The sequence below is a fragment of the Dromaius novaehollandiae genome, chromosome 14 (assembly GCF_036370855.1).
Source record: "Dromaius novaehollandiae isolate bDroNov1 chromosome 14, bDroNov1.hap1, whole genome shotgun sequence".
In the NCBI taxonomy this organism is placed as follows: Eukaryota; Metazoa; Chordata; class Aves; order Casuariiformes; family Dromaiidae; genus Dromaius; species Dromaius novaehollandiae.
In genome coordinates, this window is record NC_088111.1 from 18,658,007 (window position 1) to 18,670,815 (window position 12,809).

The 12,809-nt window shown below is 44.4% G+C and overlaps 1 protein-coding gene across 1 annotated transcript in view; it reads left to right on the top strand.

Annotated features, from left to right (window-relative positions):
- The window catches only part of LOC112987702 (uncharacterized), an 85,737-nt gene that overhangs the window by 35,249 nt on the left and 37,679 nt on the right, over positions 1–12,809 (top strand). The window contains exons 15-22 of the mRNA XM_064520541.1: positions 638–740; positions 1,259–1,467; positions 2,442–2,530; positions 5,297–5,443; positions 7,259–7,428; positions 8,788–9,860; positions 11,263–11,365; positions 11,884–12,092. Coding sequence (XP_064376611.1) covers positions 638–740; positions 1,259–1,467; positions 2,442–2,530; positions 5,297–5,443; positions 7,259–7,428; positions 8,788–9,860; positions 11,263–11,365; positions 11,884–12,092 — 2,103 coding nt within the window. The remainder of the gene's footprint in view (positions 1–637; positions 741–1,258; positions 1,468–2,441; positions 2,531–5,296; positions 5,444–7,258; positions 7,429–8,787; positions 9,861–11,262; positions 11,366–11,883; positions 12,093–12,809) is intronic.

Below are 12,809 nucleotides of genomic sequence, written 5' to 3' on the forward strand. Positions count from 1 at the left end.
CAACTGCTTACTGGGATTAATGTTTTAATTGTGTTGCACTTGCATAGTTCCTTCCATCTAAGATCTAAGAATAGTAATTGATCTCTTAGTATCTATTAGATATATTATTAATTATACTGTACTGAGTGATCAGTTTAACAACAGGGGTTTAGAACATGACCTATAAGACCGACTGTGCTTCACAGTATCAGTAAGTCAGTATCACTAAATCAGTACCTAATTCAGGCCCCCAGAATCTTGATTTGTTTGGTTTCTTCTGCATCAAGTCTCTACTATGAAATTTCCTTCCTGGTGGAATTTCACAGAATTCCGTAAGCATTTTAACTTTTTAACTACCTTGCAACTGTTCTAACAAAGCCTTGAATGGGCTTCCTATTCAGACCTGAGATATATCTTGATTTAAGCTGTTTTCTCGTTTAAAGTCAATGAAAAACAAGTATCCCGGACCAAAAGGAGACAAAAGCGTTGATTGTTCTGTCCAATATAAAGGTATTTAGTAGAAGAGCTTGCAGACAAGCAGTGCCTCTTAAACAGTTACTATATAACATCAGAATATCTGCCACCAGGAGGGGAAGATATCAGCCCTCTTATGTCCTTCTGTACTAATTCTGATGACAATAATTTCATTCTGTTGCAGGACCTGCCTGTCAGGAGAGGGACAAACCGCCTGAGACTCCCATGACACCAATGCCAGCTTGCTCCACCATGGAGACCCCAGAGCTGAAGGAGGAGTTGAGCAGGTTAGCATTACTTCTGCAAGTACATCTCTTTATGAGCAGAAACCTGCTGGCAGGTAGTGTGAAAGAAAGCTCCTGCGCTGAAAGGGGAAACTTGATGATGTTCCAGTCAGTGTTGTTTGAGGTCACGTCATGTTCTTCCAGCTGGCCACTGGACTTCCTGGCCTGGTCACACTCCTGAGCTGTGACAGTGGAAGGTGCAGCATTATCTTAGCCTAAACTCCCACCTTTCTCTTCTAGATTTGGAGTTTGTCCTCTCCCAAAACGCCAGATGTTGTTAAAGCTGAAGGAGTTATTCCAATATACTCACCAGGACAGGGATGCTGCCTTGGAGGATGAAATCCCGTCTTCCCATCCTCCCTTGCAGAAGTCCCTGGCCAAACGCTCTAGGCAGTTGGATGCTGACTTGGAGGATGAAATCTCTCCGAGGAAGTAGGGCAGCTGGACTGAAGTGCTCAGTGTTTCTTGTCTCTGATCCAGTCACGTTAACTTGGGCTTCCTGCTGTGTTCTTACATTTCAGCAATCAACCAAGCAGGTCAAAGCGTAAAGGATCCTCCAAAGAGGACTCAAAGCAGAAGAGGGCCAAAATGAAGACTAAGGATGAAGATTTGCAGGTTGCTATGGCAATGTCACGCTCTCTGTTGGAGCAAGAAAAGCGGGAACAAGCAGCGTCAGTTACAAACGTGAAACCAGTGGCTGCTTTGCCAATCAAATGGAAGCCAGGATCAGGTATGTATTAAAGTGAGTCAGTGTCAAAGGCTATGTTACTGGAGGAGTAATGCAGCACAGCCTGCTCTTCACTAAAACTTTTCTGTTGGGTATAGGGGATGACAGCCATGTTTCTGTTTTATTTAAGTTGTCAGAGCTTCAGTAATACAAAGTATCCACGTACAGTTAGTCAAGGAAGGCTGCAGGTTGTTTATGGGTTTCAGTGAAATCTGTTCTGAATCTCATGCTTATTTTCACTGGTTAATTGTTTTGAAGCTGTAGAATATTTTTAAGATGAGTTGTTGTTTTTTGTAAACCCCAGAAGGGAAAACATGAAAAGACCATTGTTATTTCTCCTGCAGTGCATTTTTTCTTATTCACCCTGCTGCATCCTTGATTATGCAGCTTTTTCAGCCTTCTCTCTTTACTCTGTTTTCCTTCTGTAGTGGATGTGTGTAGAACTGCATACTGTTGGATATACTGGGATGACGTTATGTTGGTACATGGATACACAATCCCTGAAGTTGATCTGTACAGGCTGAAAAAATACACCACCTAGAATTCCTCCAAGAGCAACTCTCTAACTTCCCCAGTCATAGTTGCATGCGGTGCACAACTGCACATTCCAAGGTCAAGGAGAGCCTTAAAATGGCCTAGCCGTTTAGCGTAATATATGTATTGTACATCTCCTGTTCACCTGTTAACAAAGAACGTGGTTGCTAAATTCTCCTGTCGGTCTGCATTTTTACTTGGATAAAGTTCCCTTACTTCCCCTACTAAACTGCAGCAAATGGCTGCTGGTCCTATGCCGAGGGGCCAAACACCTCTGATAAAGGCAAGAGGGAGGGGCTGAGCCTTTCAGCTCAGAAATATCAGCGTGGTACAGCAGTCATCTTGGGGAGCTGTCATGGCAAGGCTCCTATTAGGAGTTCCTACTTCGCTCTATCTTACAAGGACGTTGTACGTGATTTGTGATGTGCCTTTTCTTCTTTGAGGAGAAGAAACGACTTCCGGTGATACTCCACTTAGTGGCTTTGTCCCTCCATCCAAAGAGAAGAGAATTCTGAGAAGCAGCTCTGAGAGAGTAAGGACAAACGTTATTTTTTTCCACCTTTTTGTATTTGTTTGCGTTTGTACTGTAAAAAAGAGGCTCATCCATTTGAGGGATTCACAGAAGTATGGAATATTTCCCATTGCTTTCCTCAGAAGCAAAGAGGTGTTTAAGGTTCACAGTCACGCACAGGAATCATTACAGGCACAGCTGAGGTCAAAATGCTTGATGTTTCATTGATGCCCACAGGCAGGCCTGTGGTTGTTTCAGAGTGTTTGTCCTCCTTGAGTTAAAATACCAGGTAACATAAAGCCAATCTGTGCATAATTCATGCAAAGAGAACCAGGTTAAATAGTGAGGCTGTAGTCCTTAGAGTATTTGGGGTAGTTACTAGGGATGTATCTGCACAGCATTTAGGCAGTACTCTGCTTTGATGTCCGGACTAGATCAGAGCGAACTACCTGGAGGCCAGGAGAGGCAGAACTGTCTGGTGTTTCATCCAGGCTCATGTACTCACCTAGTTTGGGTGGTTCTGAGTGGAACTTTGTAAATGCCTCTCCTGTCATCTTCCTTTCCATGCTGTGCCTAGTAATAGAAGAGCGAATTCCTGCAAGGCCTGGCTGAATCACTCAAATTTCTCTAATCTAGCACAAGAGCTTGACAGATGAGGTAGAATGCTGTGAGGTCCATGGAAGATGAGCACTTTTTAAAAGCTCACTTTATCACCAGAAGGTTTAGTTTGCCAAATCCTAAATTGTGAGAATGCATATCAGAGGAGCTGGCTTGACAATCAGTGTGCTCTCTGTGGTGACTAGGTGAAGATCACAGGCTAGGAAGTCGTAGATCATTTTTTATCAAGCCAGTAGTACTCTGCAGATCACATCTTACCCTAGACGCATCAGTCCTTCCCCCTGTGGAAATATCAATTTTCTTTGCATATTAAAAAAACCCAAAAACAAAAACAAATTCATCTTCTTACCAGGATCATCCACTTTATCTGGTAGAACTTACTGTCTTTGGATAGATAATAAATAATCATGCCGTGTAAGCAAAGACAGAGCGTAACCACTTAGAGCAAATACACCCACTGTGCTGGCAACACATCTCCCCCACCCATGCTTAAGACCCTCGTTGTCACATCTGGAGAGTCCAGTTTCCCTGGCCTCCCCAGTAGGAGAGAGTGTTCTGGTGTGTTCTCCAACAGCCGCGCATACCTGCTTGGAGCTGTCTTCGGACCAGTCTCTTTCCTTTGCACAGAGAATGGTGGAGCCAGAAGATTTCTATTCTTATTTAATTTCCCCATTCTTGAGGCATAATTTTAGCATCAGCAGAAAAGCTGTTCTGGGCTTGCTGCCTGGAACGTAGCACCAGGAGTCTGTTTGCTGGCTTCCCGAGGTACTGTCTTGCAGGTGCCCTATCTGCCAAGAATAAGAGCAAGAAACACCTGATTAGTTTCCAGACTGAACTTCCTGTCTTCCCCCTGGAGAGCAGTCCACACCGCTGTCATGACATGCAGAGTCTTCTCTAGCCCACCTATGAAGGCCTGGAAGAAATGGTCCAGTGTGTGCTGCTGTTTCAGTGCTAATTGGTATTGGCTGCCTGCAAACACATACTGGAACGAGTAGAGAGGTTGAGTTTCCGCAATCCACTGAACTAATGTAGAAACCTGCTAATAAAATGAAGAGCTGCGTTGTTCCAGGTGGAACTGCATCTCATGCAGATGTTCACTGGAATAAAACTTGCAGTTCCTCCACTCTGCAGTAGGTTCAGAAAGTACAAGGTCAGTGATTAGCATGTCAGTATGAGATGCTTTCCACTTATAGTCAGGCAGCCTCTCTCAACCCTGGGCTGAGGGTATTTCACACTTCTCTGAAGCACTGGCCACCTCCAGAGACACCACACCTACCTAGAGGAATCTGAGTCTTTAGAAGATTGTTTCAGGTGAGTTTGTAGTAGGGGTAGCTCCAGAGCAGAAACTGAGCACCGTTGCTGCTGTCTTTGACAGCGTACCCCAGACCTGACCTTACCAGTGACATTAACTAGTCACAGGTATCTCAGTCAACCAGCCCTCCCCAAACTTTCAGTAAGGGATTCTAAAACTATAAGAGAAAATACTTTTTTTAATAATTGAGTGGAATTTTCAAAAGGGATTTCAGTAACACGTGCACAAGTCTCTTTGGACTAGATACCTGCATTGCTTTTATTCCATGTAGGCCCCTTGTTGCAGAGGGGCTCTTCTCAGCTGTCATTGCCAGACCAAAACAGTGAACAAGAAAAGAAGGGCTCATTACCTCATCCCTGAGTCATCCTCTTTCCTCTCGCCCTATCCAGTTACTGTGAACTGAGTTCAGTTCCATCGAGGTGGAAATTACAGCTTCCAAAAATGTGAAGGCAACAGAGTAAGAGGCCAGCTGCAGGCAGTGGCTATACCACATCAGGAAATGGTGTGGTAAAGATCAGAGGATGATGGTGTGGTGTAATGCAAGACTATTGCACAAGTAGAGGGGAAGACAGCATGTGACTGCCCCTCCTTCACAGCTGCTAGGCTTTGAAAAGAGGAGAGGAGGAGGAGGGAAACAAAGCCAGGGATGTGTGTTGGACTAGCCTGCTTAGTTCTCTTATGGAAGATCTTACATTGATAAGAGTTCTGATTGTCTTGAGAAGGCAAAGGCAGTGTGTCCAGACTGGGGCCCAGGGTACAGCAGTGCTGAAAAACTGAGTTATTTCCTCCCTATTTGTCAGGAAAACGTCTTACAATTGTAACATAACTTCTGTCTTTGTGTCCCTTCTATGTTCTAGTTCTCCCTCGGGTTGCTGTCTGCAGATTTCAGTGCAATGGTCAACAACCCCCACTTAAGTGATGTCCAGTTTCAGGTGGACTCTGGGGAAGTCCTTTATGCCCACACGTTTGTGTTGTATGCACGGTGTCCTCGGGCTGTTCAAATTGTAAGTACTGCTGATACACTTTTCTCTTCTGCTCCAGTAAGGTCCTGTTTGCAGTAATGGGCATTTGACCAGCTCTTCCAGATCGACCACACCTAAATCGGCTAGTGCTGCTGCAGAATCAGCACAGAGTATTTTGGGGTCTAATGGCAAGTGACTCTGGACCTGCAGTGATTTTTCAGCTTTTCACTTTGCCAGAATCCTGACAAATTGGTGGAAAATGTGGTAATTTGTCCTGGGAGACAAGGGGGAGATGAGGATCCTTCCTTGCATTCTGCCCATGAGCAGTGGAGGAATTTTTCTAAGTGCGTCTTGCCCTTGAATTTTTGTACCTGTGCAAGTGCAGACTGCCCTGTCCTTCTTGGTACGTCCTGCCTTTCTTCCAGGCTGACAAGTTTGACTGTGGAGTAGAGAGTTTCTGGGCTGTGCTTGTAAATAACCCACACAGAGGTTTTGTCACTCCCACAGTTGCTGTGGAAGTAGCTGCACTGAACTGTGCTTTTGGCAAGGCCAGTGAAGTAGTTCTTATGTTCCCAGAAGCATTCTGGGTCAAACCGTGCCCAGCCTGCTCCTATGCAATCTCCTGTGAAGGCAATGAAAGGCAGTGAGCCGAAGAGGGGAACTCTGCTCTCTGACAGAGCTGCCGCCAGCCCGTACAACCAACTTCTTGACCAAGTTTTGTCTTTCTTAAAAGCTGCCTTTTTGTAATCAGTGGAATTAGTTTTGTCCTCATGCACGATTGCAGTAGTTTCTACTCAAGGTGCCTCGGGCCATTTCTAAGGGGTCCATGAAAGCTGACAAAAAAAAGCCAGTATATACACGCCATCCTGCAGTCTTAATGTGAAATTTCTTAAGGGATCCTCACCACCGGTAGAAAGTGTGTCCACAGATCAAAGGAGTTTAAAAAACACTGAGTTGTCCAGGTTCTCTTATTATTTCCTTGGAACTTAATCTGACTTCAGCATTCCCATCAACCGCTTTTCATGCGCAGGAATCATTTGCGTGGATAGGGCTGTGCGATTGACTCTGTACTGTATTTTTGATTCCTGCAGAGGGCTGTTTTCGTCCTGCAGTCCCCTCTGCAGAGCAGCGTTTCGCATTTATTTTCTGCATAGGTGAGGGAGTGCTCTATTTGTCAAAGCTTTTGGATAACAAGGGGACAGAAATTAGTTAGCAACGGCTTTGGAGCTCATGTTTTCTGTTTGCATGACATGCCCTAACTTTGGAGAGAGATTTTCAGATAGTGTATTAGGTGTGCTGGGTACAGAGGGAGTGAGAGCTCACTATACTGGAGAAGCATTTTCAGCAAAATCTGAGATGAAGGTGGACCAACACAGATAATGGCCAAGTTCAAGGGAGGGTTATTTGGTATGGTATCTCTTTTCCTGTGACACAGCAGAACTAGATTTTCAGCAGTGCATCGAGGGTAGGTAAATTCAAAACAGATCAAAAGAAGTTCTCCTGTAAGTGAGGTGTAGATATCTGTGGAATTTCTGCTCTAGGAAGTAACTGGATTCGATTCCAAAACTGACTGGAGAACTCTAAGACCATCTTTTATGTGTGTGACTAATACAGATGACTACTCAGACCTTTATGCTTCAGGGTACAAGCTAACAGCTGTAGGGTCAGGAAGGGAATGGCCCGTTCCATTAAGAAGCTCTGCATATCCAGTCGTTTTAGCTTCCCTCTGAGGCATCAGATCCTGGCCCCAGGATAAGACTTTGGCAAACGAAAGCAGTAAACTGATACAGAGAAGATACTGGTGTTGCTGTTCCTTTACCAGCAAGTGGACCTTGTTTGCTTTCCTCTTACCCTCAGGTTCACAACGAAGGGTTCTTAGTGGAAGAGGATGGGAATGCGCAGACACGCCGTGTGCTGCTGAGCGATGTGACAGAAGAGGCAGCCTGTGCATTCCTGCAATACCTTTACACTGCTGATGCTGACATCCCTGCCAGGATGCTGCCCCAGGTGGGGGCTCTGGCTGCCAGGTTTGTATCATATGAGTGTGTTTTGGATCGCCTCATGCTTTCAGCCACATGCACTCTAACCCGATGTCTTCTGTTGTGGTTTGAGTGGCTTCAACAGAACTCATAGTCCTCTGCTTGCATTTTAAGTGAAATTTGAACACAAGAGCATCCTACCCTCATCTTTTTCATGAATCTGTCTTCAGGTTACATCTGCTTGAGATTTTCTGGTTTTGGTTTATGGCTAGTACACTTTTGCCAAGAGTTTTGTCTCAGGGTCTTTCATGACAGCTGATGATGAGTGTGTGATTCTCAAGGCATTGCACTAGTGACACACGGAACAAGACTTGCAGAATGTAGTGGATGCATGGAACGCTAATTTGTTATGTCAGTCATGATCCTAGACACTTGTCAGTCATGATCCTAGACATGTGCTAGGTAAAGAGCTTGAAACAGGAGAAGGTGAAAGACATTCTATCAGATCAAAATCACTCTTAGTTCTGGAAATGTAGGTGTCGTCCTTTTAAAGTTACTCTGAAAAAGACCAGAGAGAAAACATATTTTTTCTCTGTGCATTTATCTTGATAGTCACTTGATCAGCTCTCCTTGATTAGGCATGAGTTTATCCTCTGTAGTGGTAGGAATACATTGTTTTGAAGGGAAAAAATAAATGTGAAACCTGAGAAGATTATGGTGGCATGGAGAGAAAACCTGAAATTGTTATTGACTTGTTTTTATTAATGAGCGAACTGCATGTCTAATTTGGCACAACACATTCACAAATTAAGTTTAACTTTTTACTCCTAGCGAGAAGTGGGGAAACTATGGGGAAACAGAACAGACTGTGGGTGGGAGATAGCGTCTAGCTAAATAGATTTGCATGATTGTACTCTGCACGTGTAGTGTGTCGAACATACTGGGTAGACTGGATTAAGTATCTGTCCTTAATAAAAGATCTTAGTTCTAAGTCCAGGCCCTTGATAGCAATGACATTAAGGATTTTTTGCTGGTGGAGTGTCTGCAGTGAGCCTGCTGGCTTCTGTTTTGCTGAAGAGCTGCTCAAACACAAGACTTTAGAATTAAAGGACCCTATGGAAGAGGAAGAAACCAACAAAATTGTAAATGGGATCTTGTTTCTTGAGTGGGCGGTGATTTACCTCTTAGTTTCATGGCAATTCAGGATTTTTAACTGAAGTCAGGTGGGCTGCATCTGTGCTGTTACTGAGTCGATGTACCCTCTGCTTTAAACCACGATCCCTGTGCCCTAGCTGTTCTCACAGAGGTGAAGCACAGCTAGTAGTTTTCTTGGCAACAATTTCAGGTACAAGTTAGAGGACAGTCTGCACTGGGATCCACATTAACTTTTGTATTATATTCTTGCAGGTTTGGTGTAGGGGAACTGATGGCCAAGTGTGAAAACAGCACTGGAGAGAGCCAGGTGTCTTCTGGAGTGGATTCAGAAGACTTGTCTGAACAAGAAGAGAAAATGCAGAGTATAAATAGGTGCAAAAATGTGAATGCCGCACAAGTTTTGTCATCACCGCTCATCAGAACTCGGGATGTTGCAGTTCAGGGCAAAATAGAGGCTGATGTTATTGTTATATCTTCTGATGATGAAATGGAGTTAGAACAAGAGAAGAAGTCATCAGAGTCAGGCTGTCCCCTGAAGGAAATGGAAATCCCCAGGCAGCTGAAATGTGCTGATGTTATTGTTATATCTTCTGATGATGAAATGGAGTTAGAACAAGAGAAGAAGTCATCAGAGTCAGGCTGTCCCCTGAAGGAAATGGAAATCCCCAGGCAGCCGAAATGTGCTGATGTTATTGTTATATCTTCTGATGACGAAACGGAGTTAGAACAAGGTCCTGAGATACCAAAACCTGAACATAACTCATCATCAGTCACTGAAACAAAGCAGAGATCATCCCAGGTCTCATGTGGCATTACAGATGCAGTACATGCAGCAGATAACAGGGTGACTGAGATAAAGGACAGTGAAGAAGAAAGAAGTCTAGTTTCTGTGAGTAGTGGCTCGCTTGGTGATGAGCCCCCGATCCCTGTTGATGACGGCTGGCATGCTGAATATCTGTCACCAGTCAGAGGTGACAGCTGGAACACCAGCCGGGTTAGCCATGCAAGTGCCAGCACTGCCAGTAGCCCCAGATCTGACTTCTGGCCTGACCGGTGGGAGAGCCCAGTCCAAGCAGAGGGAATTAAGGACAGTACCCCTCTTCGAGGAAGTCCTCGTGACAGAACAACAACTTTGCTTCACCTTGATGAATGTGCCTCAACAGGACTCTTTTCAGAGGGCAGTAGCCTAAGTGGCCGGAACTCCAAGTTCTGGGATGACTTGGATAAAGAAGAAGAGGAGGAAGAACTCCCAGTGATGCTTCATCTGATTCAGAATGTGTCAGCTGCAGCAGGTGCCTGTCAGACAGAGCCTGTAAAGACTCCTGGTGAGAGCTTTTTTCAGTACTAGATTCATTGAACTAGGTTAAATCGTTGTCATTTTAGGTGATCGTCCTGTTTGTTGTTCACCTGGTATATTGAGAGGGTATTTTGGCCTTCTGATCCAAAGTAGTCAGGGCCAGGCACAAAGAAGGTACAGTCAGCTTCTGATGTGGGAGAGAGTGCTTCTAAGTACGTGGCATTGTTGGAGCATAGCCATTTGCGTTTCATTCATGCTGGTTCTTTGACAGTGATAGTATTCACTGTAGAAATTATGAGAGGTTACCTGGAGGAAAAACAAAACAAAACCCAGCCTTCAACTTGCATGCTAGGGAATGTTTATTCCTTGCAACAATGGGTCTTTTGTTTTCCATGCATTCATAAATTGACGTATGTGCTAACATTTACATGAAGACATCAGGTGAGCTTTGCACTCAGTGGCAGAGGTGCAGAGGCTGGCTGGGGGTAGGTGCCTACGCCTGCCCATGGGTAGGCTCCATGCATGGTTTCCTGCAAAGCTCTCCTGATGTGCCTTTGCCTTGACTTGTGCTGCTTTCTGTTTGCTGGTTCTGGGCTCTTGTAACAGATTTTTGTGTGCCCATCACATGTCCTGAGTGGGGGACACAGTGAGCGGTTACAGGGCGCACATAAGACCGAGAGCCAAGGTGCTCTTTGTCTTTGCCACCAGATTCCACTTAGTGGTGAGCAGGAGCTGAGCCTTCTCCACTTGAATGTCTGACAATGCACAAAATACTGACATACCTCTCTGGGGTCAACTGCTTACTGGGATTAATGTTTTAATTGTGTTGCACTTGCATAGTTCCTTCCATCTAAGATCTAAGAATAGTAATTGATCTCTTAGTATCTATTAGATATATTATTAATTATACTGTACTGAGTGATCAGTTTAACAACAGGGGTTTAGAACATGACCTATAAGACCGACTGTGCTTCACAGTATCAGTAAGTCAGTATCACTAAATCAGTACCTAATTCAGGCCCCCAGAATCTTGATTTGTTTGGTTTCTTCTGCATCAAGTCTCTACTATGAAATTTCCTTCCTGGTGGAATTTCACAGAATTCCGTAAGCATTTTAACTTTTTAACTACCTTGCAACTGTTCTAACAAAGCCTTGAATGGGCTTCCTATTCAGACCTGAGATATATCTTGATTTAAGCTGTTTTCTCGTTTAAAGTCAATGAAAAACAAGTATCCCGGACCAAAAGGAGACAAAAGCGTTGATTGTTCTGTCCAATATAAAGGTATTTAGTAGAAGAGCTTGCAGACAAGCAGTGCCTCTTAAACAGTTACTATATAACATCAGAATATCTGCCACCAGGAGGGGAAGATATCAGCCCTCTTATGTCCTTCTGTACTAATTCTGATGACAATAATTTCATTCTGTTGCAGGACCTGCCTGTCAGGAGAGGGACAAACCGCCTGAGACTCCCATGACACCAATGCCAGCTTGCTCCACCATGGAGACCCCAGAGCTGAAGGAGGAGTTGAGCAGGTTAGCATTACTTCTGCAAGTACATCTCTTTATGAGCAGAAACCTGCTGGCAGGTAGTGTGAAAGAAAGCTCCTGCGCTGAAAGGGGAAACTTGATGATGTTCCAGTCAGTGTTGTTTGAGGTCACGTCATGTTCTTCCAGCTGGCCACTGGACTTCCTGGCCTGGTCACACTCCTGAGCTGTGACAGTGGAAGGTGCAGCATTATCTTAGCCTAAACTCCCACCTTTCTCTTCTAGATTTGGAGTTTGTCCTCTCCCAAAACGCCAGATGTTGTTAAAGCTGAAGGAGTTATTCCAATATACTCACCAGGACAGGGATGCTGCCTTGGAGGATGAAATCCCGTCTTCCCATCCTCCCTTGCAGAAGTCCCTGGCCAAACGCTCTAGGCAGTTGGATGCTGACTTGGAGGATGAAATCTCTCCGAGGAAGTAGGGCAGCTGGACTGAAGTGCTCAGTGTTTCTTGTCTCTGATCCAGTCACGTTAACTTGGGCTTCCTGCTGTGTTCTTACATTTCAGCAATCAACCAAGCAGGTCAAAGCGTAAAGGATCCTCCAAAGAGGACTCAAAGCAGAAGAGGGCCAAAATGAAGACTAAGGATGAAGATTTGCAGGTTGCTATGGCAATGTCACGCTCTCTGTTGGAGCAAGAAAAGCGGGAACAAGCAGCGTCAGTTACAAACGTGAAACCAGTGGCTGCTTTGCCAATCAAATGGAAGCCAGGATCAGGTATGTATTAAAGTGAGTCAGTGTCAAAGGCTATGTTACTGGAGGAGTAATGCAGCACAGCCTGCTCTTCACTAAAACTTTTCTGTTGGGTATAGGGGATGACAGCCATGTTTCTGTTTTATTTAAGTTGTCAGAGCTTCAGTAATACAAAGTATCCACGTACAGTTAGTCAAGGAAGGCTGCAGGTTGTTTATGGGTTTCAGTGAAATCTGTTCTGAATCTCATGCTTATTTTCACTGGTTAATTGTTTTGAAGCTGTAGAATATTTTTAAGATGAGTTGTTGTTTTTTGTAAACCCCAGAAGGGAAAACATGAAAAGACCATTGTTATTTCTCCTGCAGTGCATTTTTTCTTATTCACCCTGCTGCATCCTTGATTATGCAGCTTTTTCAGCCTTCTCTCTTTACTCTGTTTTCCTTCTGTAGTGGATGTGTGTAGAACTGCATACTGTTGGATATACTGGGATGACGTTATGTTGGTACATGGATACACAATCCCTGAAGTTGATCTGTACAGGCTGAAAAAATACACCACCTAGAATTCCTCCAAGAGCAACTCTCTAACTTCCCCAGTCATAGTTGCATGCGGTGCACAACTGCACATTCCAAGGTCAAGGAGAGCCTTAAAATGGCCTAGCCGTTTAGCGTAATATATGTATTGTACATCTCCTGTTCACCTGTTAACAAAGAACGTGGTTGCTAAATTCTCCTGTCGGTC